The sequence below is a fragment of the Sciurus vulgaris genome, assembly GCF_902686455.1.
Source record: "Sciurus vulgaris genome assembly, chromosome: 1".
Taxonomy (NCBI): domain Eukaryota; kingdom Metazoa; phylum Chordata; class Mammalia; order Rodentia; family Sciuridae; genus Sciurus; species Sciurus vulgaris.
The window spans coordinates 111346511-111363002 of NC_136461.1; the positions used below are offsets into that span (position 1 = coordinate 111346511).

The 16492-nt window shown below is 45.3% G+C and overlaps 2 protein-coding genes across 2 annotated transcripts; both read right to left on the bottom strand.

Annotated features, from left to right (window-relative positions):
* Positions 1–408: 408 nt before the first annotated feature.
* Positions 409–4777, bottom strand: SF3B4 (splicing factor 3b subunit 4). The gene is made up of 6 exons (XM_079107504.1): positions 4626–4777; positions 3919–4047; positions 3115–3657; positions 2453–2659; positions 932–1105; positions 409–817 (listed from the first exon to the last, which is right to left on the bottom strand). Exons 1-6 carry the CDS (start codon positions 4657–4659, stop codon positions 630–632), a joined length of 1275 nt encoding a protein of 424 aa, XP_078963630.1. The 5' UTR covers positions 4660–4777; the 3' UTR covers positions 409–629.
* Positions 4778–5553: 776 nt separating this feature from the next.
* On the bottom strand, positions 5554–13252 carry MTMR11 (myotubularin related protein 11). Its single transcript, XM_079107285.1, is given in 18 exon segments — positions 5554–6070; positions 6072–6206; positions 6509–6802; positions 7233–7415; positions 7674–7847; positions 8223–8389; positions 8922–8992; positions 9204–9270; positions 10130–10254; positions 10338–10426; positions 10581–10668; positions 10893–11028; positions 11161–11239; positions 11687–11829; positions 11980–12040; positions 12270–12391; positions 12745–12820; positions 13171–13252. Coding segments are annotated over 18 exon segments (2133 nt in total). The 5' UTR covers positions 13237–13252; the 3' UTR covers positions 5554–6013.
* Positions 13253–16492: the final 3240 nt, after the last annotated feature.

A 16492-nucleotide genomic window follows, 5' to 3' on the forward strand; every position in this document is an offset into this window, starting at 1 on the left:
ACCTCATGCTTGCTACACACTTATCAGTTATACCCCCAACCCCTTCCTCATTTCTTTTCATAGCTGCACAGTTTATCCATTTACCAGTTTATGCAACGAGTCCCTTCCTAATGGACATGCAAGTTATTAGCTACAATGAATACCTTTGTGCATGTTACTTTCTATTTTGCCAGCAGTCTCCAGGCTCTTTACTTCGCTTCCCATTTTAATGTCCCATGTTATAAACCAAAGGATAAGCTCTATGTAAGGAGACAACTGCTAGAGTGCACAGCAGAGTCCAGCTATTAAAACAGTACGTTACAAAATAAGCCGTTAAAATGTAAATACCCTCATTTTTACCTTACCATTCCTCACAATGCGCTATCTCTTAAGAGAAAAGTTACTTCACCAAGGAAAACCCACAAAACATAAACAAGGAATATAGTTTTATTTTCTCTGAGCATCTGCAAAACACTTAGGACCCAAGTAAAAAACAAAAACAAAAAACCTCCTGTGCAAAAAATTATATTGGAGGTGGGGGGACTGAGAGGGATTTGTGCCCTAGCCCCAGGGAGCTATAGCAACTTTGATTGGTCCAAGGGATCGAAAAGATATTGGAAGGATAAAACAGGAGGTAGGAGAATGAGAATTTACTGAGGGAGAGGGCCCCGAAGTGGGCCACGAGGGGGAACTGGAGGTCGGGGTGTGGGTCTGGGTGGGGGGAGGGGTCCCCGTTGGTAGCCATAGGGTGGGGGTCGTGGAGGACCAGTGTATCCATGAGGTGGCATCAGTGGAGGAGGCCCACGCATACCATGTGGAGGCATAGGACCTGGGTGACCTGCAAGAACAAAGTTAGTTAAATATAAAAAGTAAAAGAAAAGGCATGGGACAAGTGGTGTGATAAAGGCTATAACATATGTGAGGATGAAAGAGGTGTATAAAGCCCACTCACCCATGGGAGATCCAAATGGAGGTCCTCGAGGGGGCATGCCCATTGGAGGAGGTCCAGGATGAGGCATTCCAGGTGGTGGTCGTGGTGGTGGTTGCCCCCCAGAGCCTGGAGGCCCAGCATGTGGATGTCCTAAGCCATGAGGGCCATGGTGGGCCAACTGCATCTGAGACATTCCTATGAAAATAAAACAGACACAAGGAAAAAGGAAACAATAGGAAGACAAGGAATACAAAGAAGATGAAGAAATGAAGAGCAAAAATGCCCCTTTAGCCTTGATTCCATTCTAACAGTACAAACCAACTACTTAATTAACTCCTTACCTACTTCACTTGCTAATTCTATGATTCAGGCATTATATCAATGAAGCAAAAGTTTACAAGTAGAGTTATTACTCCCTTGATAGGATTTGGGAAGGTAGCAGACATACCACCTCTGCAAAGATCTAATTCTAAAGGATAAATAGAAATTCAAGAGGACAAGAGAATAGAAATAGACCATCCCAAGCAGAAAAATCAGTATGTGCAAATCACATGTCAAACAGCATAGTATGTTCAAGAAAATACCAATAGCTCAGTAATCAGGAGCAACATGCAGTTACAGGAGTGATGATTCAAGACCAGACCATGAAAAGCCCTGAATGCTATGGTAATGAGTTTGGCATTTACTCTGTAGGTAGAAAGGAGCAAGAGAATTCTAAGCAAGTGTGTATAAACCTCTGTTTTACAAAAGTTAGTTTGTGAATGTTGATCAAAGATAGAAAATAAGAGCCTGAACCCAGACTGGGGTCACAGCTCAGTGGTAGAGTGCTTGCCTAGCATGCACTACATAAAAAACAAAGAAAGAAAGAATAAAATTTAAATTATTAAAAAAAAAAAAGAGAGAGAGAGCCTGAACTGGCACTGGCAGTGGGGCAGATGCCAGAGGTAATGAGTAAGATTTAGTAGGAAGAGTGAAGTAACAGGGAATAGTCAAACTCCCCCATTTATGAATAAGCACCTGAAAACAAAGACAGAGGAAGGAAAGGTTTGAAGGGGCATGATAGAAAAGTGCAGCTGCCTGCTGAGCAGGATCATGGGTCTGGCTTGTTACTAATCATGGACTAGAGACAGAGACCCAAGAAACATCAGTATTTACTTAATTAAAACAATGGACAAATGTAGAAAAGAGGACCAAGCATAGAAATCTAGTGATAAGCAAAGAAAAAGGAGCTTATAAAACAAAGGTGATTTAGACTGACAAGTTAGAGAAAAAGGTGGAAAAATTCAGAAAAAAGAGAAGCAAAAAGAGACAAGAGTTCTAAACTAGAAGACATCGCTAGTTTCAAGCACAGAAGAGATTAAATCAGGTTAAGAAACAGAAATGTCTCCTAGAGTTGGCAACTGGATCTCTACTCTGGAGTGCTTTCAGAGAATGAAAGCAAAAAATAAGGAAACAAAAACACCACCTACAAACTATTCTTCAGAAAAACTTAAAGCCCCTCTATCAAACTCATCACTCCCTTTCCCATCAAAGAACACCTACCTGGATGGGGCATTCCACCTGGTGGGAACGGGTGAGGATGTGAATGTCCATGGCCAGGATGTCCAGCCCCTGGGGTTCCTGCTGATGGAGGGCCATGTCCTCCAGCCCCAGGAGGCATAGGTGGTGGGGGCATGGCTGGTGGTATCCCAGGTGGGAGGGCACCAGGAGGTGGCACTGGAGGTGGGAAGGAGCCAGGAGGAGGCATGCCTACACAGGAAATGAAAGAACAAGTTAATGGTGGTGAGAAGAGAATGTCTTTAAAGAGCCTGTCCCAATCTAGTCTCTTCAGGCAGGGTGAGCTCTTTACTCTCCTGCCAGTGCTTCAAAGTCAAAAGCAATGTTAAAAATCTCAAAGCTGGGGCTGGGGTTCTGGCTCAGTGGTAGAGTTCTTGCCTCTCATGTGTGAGGAACTGAGTTCGATCCTCAGAACCATATAAAAATAAATAAGATAAAGGTATTGTGTCCATCTACAACTAAAAAAATTTTTTAATTAAAAAAAAATTAAAACCAACTTCAACCTGCTGAAGAAACCCACTATGTTCACTCCCCATTCCCTTCTCATCACCTACCAACTCTACATCCAACTCCCTCTGGGTTTTTTCTTTTTCCTGTCCCTCCCCCCACTAGCCTTAAGACAACACATTTTGAACCAAAACCCTTACCTGGTGGAGGAAGCCCGGATCCCAATGATGACACCACAGGATTGGGGGCAGAAGGTGGAGGGGGTGCATCTGCAAACAGCTGATGAGGACGGTCAGCCTGGGAGAGTGGGTTCTGGGCTGCTAGAAGTCGTTCAGCTGCTGAGCCATGGCGCTCACCCTTAGAGTCCTTCTTGAACGCATAAGATACAGTGATAGGGCGGTTACAGAGGTACTGCCCATTCATAGCCTCAATTGCTGCATCCGAAGCATCAAACGAAGCAAAATTAATAAAGGCATAACCTTTGGAGTTGCCTGTATCAGGGTCCCGCATAATTTTGGGTGTTTGTAAGATGACCCCAAAGGCGCTGAAAGTATCATAAAGCAGCTTCTCATCAATCTCTGGGTCCAGGTTTCCAATGAAAATGTTGGCCCCTACATCCAGGTTTTTGTTGTGAGCAGATGCCTTATTTACACGTATTGGTTTTCCATAGAGTTTGATCATGTTCATGATCTTAATGGCATAGTCAGCATCTTCCTCACTCAAGAATTCGACAAAGCCATAACCTGGGTAAGTGAAGAAGGGAAGGTTAACAACTCAAGTGAAGAGAGTCAAAAAGGAGTATAACTCATAATATCCTCATTTTAACTGATAATGGTTCCAGGATCTGTAAACTGAAGCTTAAGGGAAAGAATTCTTTTTAGAATAGAATGCTCATTCCAAAGAATAGGTAGGACCCTTCAAGAGCATTCATTCCACAAGTACATAAATTCAATCCTTGCATTTGTTCCCTCAATACATATATTCACTTCTTGCCACGTACTTACCTTGGTGCTGGCCAGTGACTCTATCCTTTGGCATGTGGGTGTTGACCACAGGCCCTGCCTGGAGAAACAGTTCCCACAGCAGTGGCTCACTAACCTTCTCATCTAGGCCCCCCACGTACACAGTGGCATCTAGAGGGAGGGAGCAAGAGGTTAGGGAAGAGGTGTGAGTATGACAGGGAAGGAAGCGAACAGGATATGAAGATGTAATCCAGGTCGAATTGGGAGTGGGATGGGGGTGCAAAAAAAAGAAAACAGAAAGTTAGATTACGCCCTAATAAGTCTCTCTCTTCCTAGAACCTAGAGAATTTTTTTAAAGTTTAACTCAGTGTTCTGCTTCAGATTTTGTCTTTCTTGATAGATTTTATGTTTTCGGACACAGGGTCTAAGTTGGTGTAACTGGTCTCGAACTTGAGATACTCTTGCCTCAGCCTCCCGAGTCACTGGGATTACAGGCATTTGTCACCGAACCCTGCTATTTTATTTCTGAGTGGGAAGGGAGAGGGAATTGGACCAAGAGGGGAACTGTACCACTCTCGCCTAACAGGCCTCAGCCTGAATTTCGCCACCCCGCCCCCAACAACCAGGGAGGCTGGTCTCGCAGACTCCGGGGAAAGTCTAGTCTCCCGGACTGGCAGTAATGCTACTGTTCCTAATCTGGGGTCTCTTAGCTCTCGGGGCTCTAGCCCAGGTTCGTCCCTTCCAGTTACCCTGGTTCCGTTCGGATATCGGCCCGGCAGCCATGGCGAAAGCGCTCCCGCCGTCTCTAAGCACTAGCTCCGCCCTCTGACCTTAGTTATTATTTCCACTTCCGGAGCGAAGACGAACGTTGGGTGGGACTGTGGCGGGGGCGGAGTCGGAAGCGGCCGCGGCCATCTTAGGAGTCGCTAAAACGTAGCGGCTTGGAGGTTCTGGGGTGTAGTGAGGCAAAGTGCCCCAACGACAAGGCACAGCGCTGGAAGCCGAATAGAGACTCTCAGACCCTCTTAAGGCAGTGCTAGGACGTCAAAGAATTATGCTGCTCCCCAAAATCAAAAGCTAAGATAACAGAACTTTTATTTTTCATCCATTTTGTAGTCGTGATCCTTCTTTTCCCACCCAGATAAGAGTGTGCTGCGAAAACCCCCAACCTAAGGACTCGGCTGTGTACGGACGCAGAGTCAGCGTTCAATCGTGACCTCAAGCTTGGTGCAGATTTGGTCTCAAAGCCCTGACCTGGGCTCGAAGTAATTCGTTTTCCCTCGGGGGGAGGAAATTGAGGAATGTCTTCGCTGGAGCGAAGTCTGAGCTCACCTAATCGTTATTGCATAGGGGAGGCGAAGGAATCAGGCTTCAAGGTGGGGGTGTATCGAAAGTTGAGGGGTGACTGGGATTGAAGAGGCCTCAACCTCCAGGGCACACTCCCACCCCAGCAACAACTTTTTTACTGTGCTCTTGTCACGCTATCTCAAAATGAGAGACACAGAAAAGAACCATTTTCCCATGTTGTATGTGAATTCTGTAGAGCCTCACCTGACCCAAATCCCTATTTCTTTGGAAATAACATGGTGGGTGCTTTCCTCTTTTGGGTCACTCCCCTTTCCACCCACCACTGCTACCTAGGCTCTTTTATCCAAACACAAGACACAGTGCCAGTAATCTGTAGCAATACTGTGCTTTAATGAACTCCTTAAATAGAAATGCCACTACAAAAATATACATTCTCAAAAAAAATTATAAAGAAATAGAAATTTCTTAGAAATTCTATAGAAATTAGAATTAAAGCAGGAGCAAGGGGATGAGAATGAGGTCTCTTGGCTATCTTATTGGGACTGATGAACAGCATCTCCGACCTTAAGATTTAACAGCTGGTTATCCAAAAAGGGAAGGAATTGCCCTCCAAAAAAGAGACAATCACATTTAGGATTGTTTTGTTTCTTAATTCTTCAAGTCCCAAGAAACAAAAATACCTTCAGGAACAAACAATAGGAGAAAGAGCTGAAGATTAGCACTGCCATCTGCTATAAAAACTCTATTAAGTGAGCTTGTTTAAGGGCTGGAATGTGAAGATTAAGGCAGTGAGGCCAATTGTGGAAAATTGAAGGATTAGAGCCCTCCTTTATCGCAGATCCCCCTCTGCCCTGCCTTTGAGAATGCCAGCAATTTCAGCAGGATTGGGAAAGAATGGTATTTGGATCTCTTTTCTTGGAGTGATCCTCAGGAGATAGTCTTGGTGTCCATTTTCTTAATAGCTCCTGAAGATGGGATAGCTCACTCTGGAGGCCAGAGATTGTGGGAGCTAACAGGCCCAGCTGGAGGAGTGGCAAAAAAGGGCAGAAAGGAATATTATCGCAGCTTTAGCTTTCTGCTTCTAAAATCTGTCCACTACTTCTGGTATCTTTAATGCCCTTCCCTTCTCCCCATGCCCTAAATTCTTCTTAATCTAAGCCACAAGCAGTTTCCCTGACCCCTTACACTTCCAAACCTATCCAATGTGTTACCAAAAGGGATGGTACTTTAATTCCCAATCCCAGCCCCTTGCCTTTTCAGCTCTGTTCATCTGGTTCAACAGTGAAGCCCCTTCTCCCACTCCCAATCCATCTTCCCTTCTCACCTGGACCTCAGGCCTTCCCCTCAGGTAGCAGCGTCTCCAGAGCCTGATCTGGGGTCCCAGATAGCCAGGCAGCAGTAACCCTGGAGGTAAAGGGCAAGCTCCCCAATGTGAGGGGAGCCCCCACTCCTGGTCAGCCAGGCTTTCAGAGGAGATAGCAGGTCGAGGGAGCCAACGAGAAGAGACTGCCAGTAGGGAGGGACTGTCTCGCCAAGGACAGAGCTGATTCAAGGGGGTCAGAGCCCCTCTAGAGAAGAGCCATACGGAACTTGGGGGTCCAGCAACCATGAAGTTCGACTAAAAAGGAAAGGGAGACCAACTGGCAACTGAGATGCGAGATAACCCCAATTTCCTCAGACTAGATCAGGAAGGGATATCCAGTTGCTGCCCATTCATTGCACTAGTAACTAAAACTTAAGCTTTCTCTTCAGAATTCATCTCTTCTCTTCTTAGGCTTCAAATAGACTTCAGGGCTGATTAAAGTTGATTTTAGAGACCCTTATAAAATATGGGCATGAAACAAGAAGACTAATATGTGGAAATAAAGACAAAAGATGACCTCTGCTATTCTAAGACTATTGTCTTCCTAGAGACAGGAACTGTGACAGTTGCAGAAGAGTGGGTTAGCTTCCCCTGAGGAACTCAGCCATTGCGTCTTTCTACTTCTTATCTAGTAGCATGAACCTGTGGGAAAGTCAAGGGATCTCGGGAAATTTAGGCAACTTACCTGCTGTCTAGGGAACCAGGAATCTGGGCAGTGCTCAAGGTCATAGCCAGGATTATGAAACTGTAATATTTGTTCATTGCTGTAGCGTAAATCCCAGTCCCAGACAGACAGCTGCAGGTGAACAGAGTTCCCAAATTGGGGCTGGGAGTATCCTGGAGTATAAACTTGTGTATAGGAATTAAACTGGACAAAAAAAAAAACAAGAAAAATGGTGGTTAATGTTTGTATGTATGTGTGTGTATCCCAAATCTACAGACAAATCATGAAACTTCTATTTTAGGCATCAAATGTAAACCAAGTCTAGCCCTGTGACTGAGTAACAGCTTTCCCCTCTGAACCCACAGACTTCACTTCTCATAAAATAAATCAAAACTAAACTTTAGAGTATACTTCCCAATGGAAAAGGAAAAAGTTAAAAAAAAATAAAAAGGTATCACTGACCTGTCCACTCTGCTTTCCACGCTCCCATGGGGTATTTCTCAGGAATGTAAGAGTGTCAGGAGTTCTGACACTGTCATGAAGAGCAAGAAGGAAAAACTCAGAAAACTCAAACTCAGCTGAAAACTGCTGGAGGAGCTGCCAGACACAATCAAGGAAGAGGAGAAATACTGGGGCCTGAGAAGAGAGAAATTAAGAGGTTGGTACGATTCTGTGGACCTAAAGAGGGAGATGACAAAATGACAAGGGATGGGGGACACAGGCAACAGAATGCCGGGGGGAAGGGGGGGGGGGGGATCAGAGAATGAAAACCTGAATCAAGGGTCTTGAGAGTGAGCATCAACTTCCCTTCTACACCCTCAGACACTTTTCATAAAATACATCAAGACTAAATGTCACTTTAATGGGGGGTTCTCACTTGTGGGTTTTCAAGATTAGTCTAATCTCAGGACCCATCTGACCTGATTCCCCTCCAATTAATTTATACAATGTAATTTTCTCATCCCCTTACTTCTTTAGTAATACCCCCAAACCCTCCCAAATTGTTCTCACCTCTTCAGTAGCCCCAGTTCCCCCAAGCCTGGTCAGGAAGGGGTGTCCTGCTGCCACCCACTCTCGCTGCACTAGTGATTGGAAGCCAAACAGTGTTCGGGCTTCAGGGGATGAAAGCAGCTGGACGAGTGAAGAGAGGAGGCCATTGAGGTCACGATCACTGCGCTCTGGGTGATAAAGAGGAAGAAGGGACAAAGAAAGGGGGGTCCAAACTGGGGCAGGAGAGAACAAGAAGAGGAAACATGGCAAGGAGCATTGAGGGGCACAGAGGGGGAGAGTTTGGGGTAGGCAGGATTGAGACAGCACACAAAAGTGAAGAGAAAACAAAGAGTTTGAATGATTCACTTCTTAGATTCCACCTGGATAGAAATACACAGTTTCACCTGTAGGAGGCAGAATCACAATAATCAAACCAGCTTCCACAGTGTCCTTACCACCCCAACCCCAGACACCCTACACTGATAGAAAGAAAGGGAGAGAGAGGCTAAGGATACTTTCACGTTAGGGACAAGCTTTAATGGGGAATGTAGAGATAACTCTGAAGAATGAGGCCTACAACTCATGGGTAGTTGCTAGTAATAGAAGAAAAGGGTGCTAGCACTAGAAATGGACAAGCCTATGGATCTCTCTTCACAGAACCTATCCAGGTGGGTAAAGGAAAAAGGCAAGGAACAGAGCAAGCTGACTCAAGGCACTCACCTTGAAGTACTACAGAACGAACCCTGGATGTCACTAAAACTGAGACGTCACTGGCCTTTCGAAGGCAAGACCTGAAAGGGGCAGGTGAGGAAAATGGGGAAGGGAGTAATGGGTCATGGAATGGAATAGGGATTCCAAAATCCTGCCCCTTCTTCCAAGAAGTAGCAATAACAGTCCTGGGAGACCAAGAAGAATGATGGAAAGCCATTTTAAGAGTCCAAATTAACAGAAGGTTGGGGAAGTTAGAATTATAAATCATGACTAGAAGAAGGAGGTGAGTACCTGACATAGTCCAACCATCGAGTTCCTTCCAAGGCTGAGAGCCATTTGTCCTCAGCTACAGATGAGTCTATCAGGGAGTAGAGCGATCAGAAAGGCAAAGAGGTCAAAAGAACTCAGGATTCAGTTCTATAGCCTGATGAGTTAATAATAAGTCAGTTAGTGGCCTCCTAAACCTGAGGGTAGGAATGAAAAGTAACTGTAAATGGCCATGAGGATTCTTTCTTTTTTTTTCTTTTTTAGTTGTAGATAGACAAAATACCTTTATTTTACTTATTTTTATGTGGTGCTGAGGATTGAATGCAGTGCCTCACATGTGGTAGGCAAATGCTCTACCACTGCGCTACAATCCCAGCCTGGCCATGAGACTTCTAAAATTAAATTGAGTCAGTGAGGTTGAGGATGTAGCTCAGTGGTAGAGTGCTTGCCTAACATGCACCAGGGTTTAGTTCCCAGCACTGGGGGGACAAAACAACTGTTATTGGCTATACAGTATTACAACTATAAGAAAATTCATTGACTGTACACTTAGGATGGGTGAAGTTTGAATTTTATAATTATTTTTTAAAGAATTAGGTTGGGGTCAGGCACATGCCTGTCATTCCAGTAACTCAGAAGGCTGAGGCAGGAGGATCATAAATTTGAGGCAATTTAGTAAGACCTTGTCTCAAACTAAAAAATAAAAAGGTCTGGGAATGTAGCTTAGTGGTAGATTGTCCCTGGGTTCAATCCCCAGAACTGGGGGGCTGGGGGGGGGGGGGGAGTTGGGGCCAAGAAGGCAAGCATTCAGTAAGTGTGTAGGAGATGGGAATTGGATAGAAAACTAAAATGCTCACTGGAATAAAGGGTTACACATCTATAGCCGACAAAAGGGTAAACCAGGTAAGGGTCAGCAGACCTAGGAGTAAAAGGTAAAAAGTTATTCTCACCAGGCAGGCAGAGGGCCCTTAGCTTCATGTGGGCAAGTTGGATATCTGCAAGACTAGGCAGCTCATCCATAGTGTCTACCAGGACAACATCAGAATGCCCAGCCTGGAGCATGGACTCCATTGCTCTGGAGGGGAAAAGGCAGAAATTAAGTGAAGGAGTCTTCTCTGAACACCTAATCCATGAATCTTCTCTTCAGGCCCCCCTTACCTGATATCCTCCTTGTTAGGGTCACTGGCTGTATAGAATCCTCCACAGCGGAGAAGATCACTACCCCCAGGGTGATGCCAGGAGAGGCGCTTTAGATGGATAAGAAAGAGGTCACTGAGGGAGAAACTAATCCCAAGCTACCCTTGCCCCCACAATGACCTCACAAGAATCCCTCCCTCCACATTGTCCCCTGACCTCCCATGACCCTCTAATCCCAACCATTGCCCTAACCCTCAAACTGACCGGTCCACGGCCCTGATGGAAGTGTCCAAATGCTCTCCTGACTTCACTGTCCAGAATTCGGTTAGGGACCCAGAAGTAACGGGGGAGACTGTGAAATTGAAAGTGATGTCACAGCTGTAAAGCTGATACTACAAGGAAGCTGTTTGGAGAGACCATTCCAAGGGATCTTAGGTTTTAAGAACAAGGACATAAGAAAGATAACTTTGTAGATAGCCTAGGAAATGAGTTTGCTAGAATTTCTAGCTTTAGAGGATCTGGGAACTGCAAGAAAATTGAAAGGGCAGAAGGGGTTGGAGTGGACCAGAAGATCACCTGGTAGCTACGTCGAACCTCTCATTGACAGTGCTGACCCTCCAGCCTTTTGCCCCCTGCTTCTTGCGCTCAATCTCCCAGTCTTCAAATGTCTCCAAGAGAGGAATAGGTGGTTTTCTGGAGCTAGAACCCTGACCTAGGGCAGGAATAAGGCACAGAGGAGAAAGAAGAGGAACCAGACATAGCTTCTCAGCTCTTTTTTTGTTTCAACTGGCCTCTGCTTTTTCAGTCTCCATACCCTTTCCTTACCCTACAGCACCTCACTCACCAGCCTTGCTCAGGGTTATTCCTGCATACTGCTGGGTTTGATTGCTCTGAGCTCTGGCTTGAACAATGGCCATGGTCACCTGTGGAGGAAAAATCCCATCCTTTTGTCTTAGACTGAAGAAGTGAAAAGAAGGAAATGGAGCCCATGTACTCCACTATCTTTACCAATAGTGAACAGCAAAGACAGTCCCTAGAGAAGAGGGCTTCCATGGGTTATGGGAACTGGGATCAGGAGAACATATCTAGAACCACAGAATCAGAATATCAATTCTGGAAAGACGTTTAGGAACAATATCATCCTACCCTCCCATTTTTCAGAGAAGAAAACTCGCTCACAGTCATACCACTGGTAATTGCACCTTATTCTCATGACACTATCATTTAACCCAGCTTTTTAGCCTCTCCTGGAGCAGAGGAGCAAAAGGAATGATGAGAAGGGACCCTGGAGGATGGGGAAGAATTGGAAATTGCCAGGGAGAGGACCTCCATGTTCTAAGAAGAGGGATCTTTAGTTAGGGGCTTCTTACCTGAAAGGCTTGAGGCTCTAGTCCTCCAGCCTCAAAACCAACTCTGAGCAGCCGGAAGTCTTGGCCATGAATCAGAATCTCCTCTGGGATAAATTTAAGCTGGGACCCTGGACGGAGGAGCTGAACTCGGGACAAGCCACTCACTGAAGTCAAGAGTTAGCATTGTAACCATGGGGTCCCTCTGGGAGGAACTCTTAACAGCCCATCCCACCCCATTCCTGGCTGTCTTTTTGGAAATAGAAGGAGGATGAGGAGGGGTTCCAACACCCCTTTCACCAAACCCACAGACTTACCAGCCTCTAATCGCCCAATGTTGATCAGGGCAAAATCATATTCACTGCTCAGAGGAGTATCCTGGAGGAAGCACATAACTGATGCAACAGACATCTGTAAAAACCCTCATTTTTCCTAATTTGGTGGCCCCTATCCCCTCTAGGAGGGAACTCCCCTAGAAATAATTCCTATTGGCTATCACTTATACATTCAAAAGATACCCCTTAACCCATAGTTTTTGTCTAAATCCTTCTAGATTCCCCTACCCATTTAGCTCTCACTGTCTTTTCTGTTGCCTTGGTTATCTCACCTGACTCCGCTGCCATCCACAGGGCTGGAAGGTGACCCTAAAGTTGGTACAGATCAGGGTCCCAGACAATTCAGGTTCTAGCCCTTTCCTCAGTCCTGGGGCCCATGCTAGGATTTGTTCCCCTAAAAGGGAAGAAGGGAAGCCTGGTTATGACTATCTTAATGTTACCTGGCACATATTAGACACTCATATAGTTATTAAATAGTAAATGAGAAAAGGAGGAACAGGGTTAAGAAAACAGGGTGGGACTGGGGATATAGCCAAGTGGTAGAGTGCCCGTAACTGAAAGATAGACAAAGAAAACAGGGAATATCAAGGTCCAAGCTCTCAATCAGATCGAGATAGAGGAAAAAAGGAAGCCTGAGATAGAAGCACTGTGAGTCAGGAAAGGAATACAGAGGTATCTTTGGTGAGGGTATAAAACAAAGTTGGGTAGGATGAAATTTGGAGGTGTCTTAGGAGATCAGATTATTACCTGGGAGGCATCCAGAGGTCAGGCAACTGCCAAGCTGATGACTCCTGGGCTCAGGCATCCTACTTCCCTGGACAGACTTTGGTCCCAAGAGTTGAGAAAGTTATAGGGTTAATGCTGGGCCTCCCCAACCCTGGGATCTGGGATTATCTCAGCAGCTGCCTTTGGAGGTCTACACCCAGACTCCGGGGGAAACTGAGCTCTGCTTGGGGCTCAGGACTGGGGTTGGCAGACAGTAAAGGGAGTGGCTGGTTAATGGATAATGAGACCACGAACTTGAGACTGTAAAAGGCAGACAGACCAAGCTCCACTAACCAAAGTTGACATGACAGACATACCCTTCCCTCCTCCAGATCCTTTTCTTCCCCCTCTGTATCTCTACCGCATCCCCATTGAAACCCTTTTGCCAGCCCCCCAAATTCTCCTTACCCCCATCTCTGGCTCCTCCTTCTGGGGGGCAATGTTGAAACTCTGGCCCCGACCCCCCCACCACATTTCTCTGGCTCCATCCGGGGACGGAGCAGTTAAGGGTGGGAAACCTTAAGGATGCTCAGCCCCTCTGGGAAGAAGCTGAATCTTATAGTTGAAAGTAGGGAGATTAGGAAGAGAAGCAGTGGGGAAGACAGGAAGGAAAGGGACATTTGAGGTGCACGGAGTTTGGGGGTCTTTGGAAAGGTACATCCAGCCCAGCAAGATTAGGCTCCTCGGAAACTTCAGTCGATTCTGGAGAGGGCGGGAGACATGCCCAGCCCCTTAAAGGAGAATACACACAATTTTGGAAACGCAGTAGAGAGGAAATGGAGGAACCTGAGAAAGATGGGAGGAAATAGGAAACTCAGAGAAAAATACACAGACCCACTTCTTTCCCCCAATCCCACATCCTAGGCTCTTCCTGTTCATGAGTATTAGAGACGTTTGGGGGAGGGGAGGCTGGAATACTGATTACTAAACTGGAATACTTTGAGCTACCTCTTTGGACTCTTTCAGGGAAGGTTTTTCTGGGAAGCAGAGTTTTGTTTTTTGGTTTTTGTTTTCTAAAAAGGGGATAGAGATGCAAAGTAGTTCTGGTCTGCCTAGTGCCTTCTCTGACAAATCTAACACAAAATGGTTGAGAAGGAGAAGTAAATGGAAAACTGGATCTCAGATCTTGTCAGGAAAGACTCAAGAATTGGAGAGGGCTGGTCAAAGTTTTTGTTTATCCTCCAGAGTACCTGAGGAGAGGTTCAGTGGAGAGGTAGGAAGTAAGTGGAGATGTGTCCAGGATGCAGACATATAACAGGTATGTTTGTGTGCATGTCTTGCAGGTGGGGCTGGGAGGGCAAAGACTTTACCACTTAAACCTTGACCATTAAAGCAGCTAAGTGTACCTCCCTCTTCATGCTCCAACTAAATGGCAGTAAATCCCCCACCCAGGTATGTGACTCCACCCCTTCAACCCAGACACCAGATCTCCAAATGAATGATTCATGTTAAAGGGCTTTCAAAGCTGAGGACTGGAAACTTCTTTTCAACTACAAGATCACAGCCCTGCTCCTTCCCTGATGCAACCCAAGAAGCCAAGATGGAGGGGGAGGTCTAGGAAACAAGTAGAGGAGATGCAGCTGAGAGTGACTTGGGGATAGCAATGCAAAACTATTTAGACATGAAAAAGACAGGAAATAAAATACACATAACAGTTTAATGAGCTGCTGTTTTATTGTCTTTGACTCTGTACAGAGGCAGCAATCCTTAGGTGGGGGCTCCAGTTTTCCAAATTCAACTTTCCCCTCCCCGCAGCACACACACCCTTCCGGCCTCTGCTTTAATAAAAGTTCCCTGTCTTGGCTGCAACTATGGAAACAGTGAAGATATTGAGACAGGGAGTCAGTCTGGAACAAAAAGGTATACACCTGCTAGGAAGGGGGCCCAAAAGCCTAATTCTAGAATTCCTAAAAGCTACTGAGCACCACCACCCCACTCGCACCTCTGCATCCAATTCATGGACCTCAACCTCTTGGGGAAAGAAAATATTTCCTAAACTCTGTTGTAAATAAGAAAACAAAGTATAGGAAGTGCTGTGTAGCACAATTTTAAAATTCTGTTATCTACTTCTCCTCACCACTCTCTTCATTCAAGAGCAACATTCTGTTAATACTTTGAGGTATGGGAGCAGCAGAGGAATACAGAGGAAAAAAAATAAATAAAAACATCAGGGAAATGGGTGGGGGGATTGAAGAGAGAAATAAATTGGATGATTTGGATCAGCACCTGACCAGGAATGCAAAGGGGGCAGCAGCTGATTATTAACAGGAAGACTACTGTTCACTACCCCCAACACAAACCTGGTAGAAGTTTACTGGATGAAAAGGGTGGAGAGGCAAGGGTCTGTATCATATTTTTCCATTTTCAGAATCCTGCTCTGGTTGCAGGTTTGTGCCAGGAGTGAAGGCTGCTTGGGAGGGGCAGCTGGAGGAGGGAGGTGGAGCTGAGTGACTCATAAGATGAGTCACAGATCCAGTTATAAGCACAGAAAGAGGCCAAGGTCCTTCCCACCTCTACTCCTCTTTGCCGGTTTCCATTGCATTTTCCTACTGTCCCTTACCCATGTAGCCAAAAAAGGGAGGTGGCACAGAGAACGTCTACATGGGGACATCATAATAAATATTTTGTTAATCAACTTAAGTATAGGGGGCAAAACACACTGATTTGCAGACAGTATCTGCAAAGAGACAAAGTGCCTGTATGACTCACTGAATCTGCAATTGAAGGGCCTGAGGGGAAAGAAGGAAATTAGAAAAATCTGGGGTGCAGGTGGTCACAGGCAGGGAAGGGGCTTTTAATTCTGGCTTCTCACCAGTGGTTGTGAGGGGCACAAGAATCCAGAGGGGTCTGAATAACTCAGGGATAATCATCTCTGAAATGCTCCTTTATTGAGGGGAAAAAAAAAGTGACTGGAACTTTGGACATGTGGCTAAAAGGAATCATAATGGCAAAAGCTAGGTTCTGAGAAGTCAGCTCCAATTTCTTCCGGCTCCAAAATATACAATATGCAGCCACTGCTTATTTTTGTGCGTTGGTCTGTGGACTTCAGTTTTGCTTTGAGAAGATGAGAGCCTATAGGAAGGAAGAAAACTTCCAAGTCCCTGCACAGTGCTGAGTTTAACACCATCCCCTACTCCTTGAAGAAACTGAATCTTAAAATAATAATTGTCTATTTATTTTGTTGATAAAAACCAGTATCAGGAAAACTTGTAACTCTCAATAAAACCAGTATAAATTAAGGGAGGGATCTGGAGGTCTACCCTGTAGCATATCTGTTCCACTGTGTACAGGATAGAAAATGTAGGGTAGAGGGGACAGCACTGCCTTAACTCAAAAAGAGAAAAATAAGAAACCTAAAAATCTCCCCTCTCCATTAAAAAATTCAGTAGGTACCCCAGGTGCCCTGGATTAAAGGAACTAAGTACACTTAAATTTAAGCCTGATACTTCATCTAGGGACAAGGTCTACCTTCCCCTCACATACAAGGAACTTTTGCTCATTTTGAGTGTACCCCATGTAACTCCTCCCTCCCTTCTCCTCAAGAGAGATTGCATGGGCTTGCCTATCCCAGTCCTTCCTCTTTCCTACAACAAACCAATACGTGTCAGTCTTCATTTCCCATGCATTATTCCTAACTCCCAACCCACCCAACCCCTCTCCCCCAAAATAAAGCAAAACAAACTTCACTATCCCCCATAAAAAATATCCAATGTCTTAGCATCCCTAATCC

What these genes read in the sequence shown, in the direction of transcription:
- SF3B4 (XM_079107504.1), bottom strand. Translation starts at nt 4,659, where the DNA reads ATGGCTGCCGGGCCGATATCCGAACGGAACCAGG. An exon ending in AGTCACTGGCCAGCACCAAG is followed by an intron (nt 3,658 to 3,918) that starts GTAAGTACGTGG and finishes TCACTTACCCAG; the next exon opens with GTTATGGCTTTGTCGAATTC. An exon ending in ATCCGGGCTTCCTCCACCAG is followed by an intron (nt 2,660 to 3,114) that starts GTAAGGGTTTTG and finishes TTTCCTGTGTAG; the next exon opens with GCATGCCTCCTCCTGGCTCC.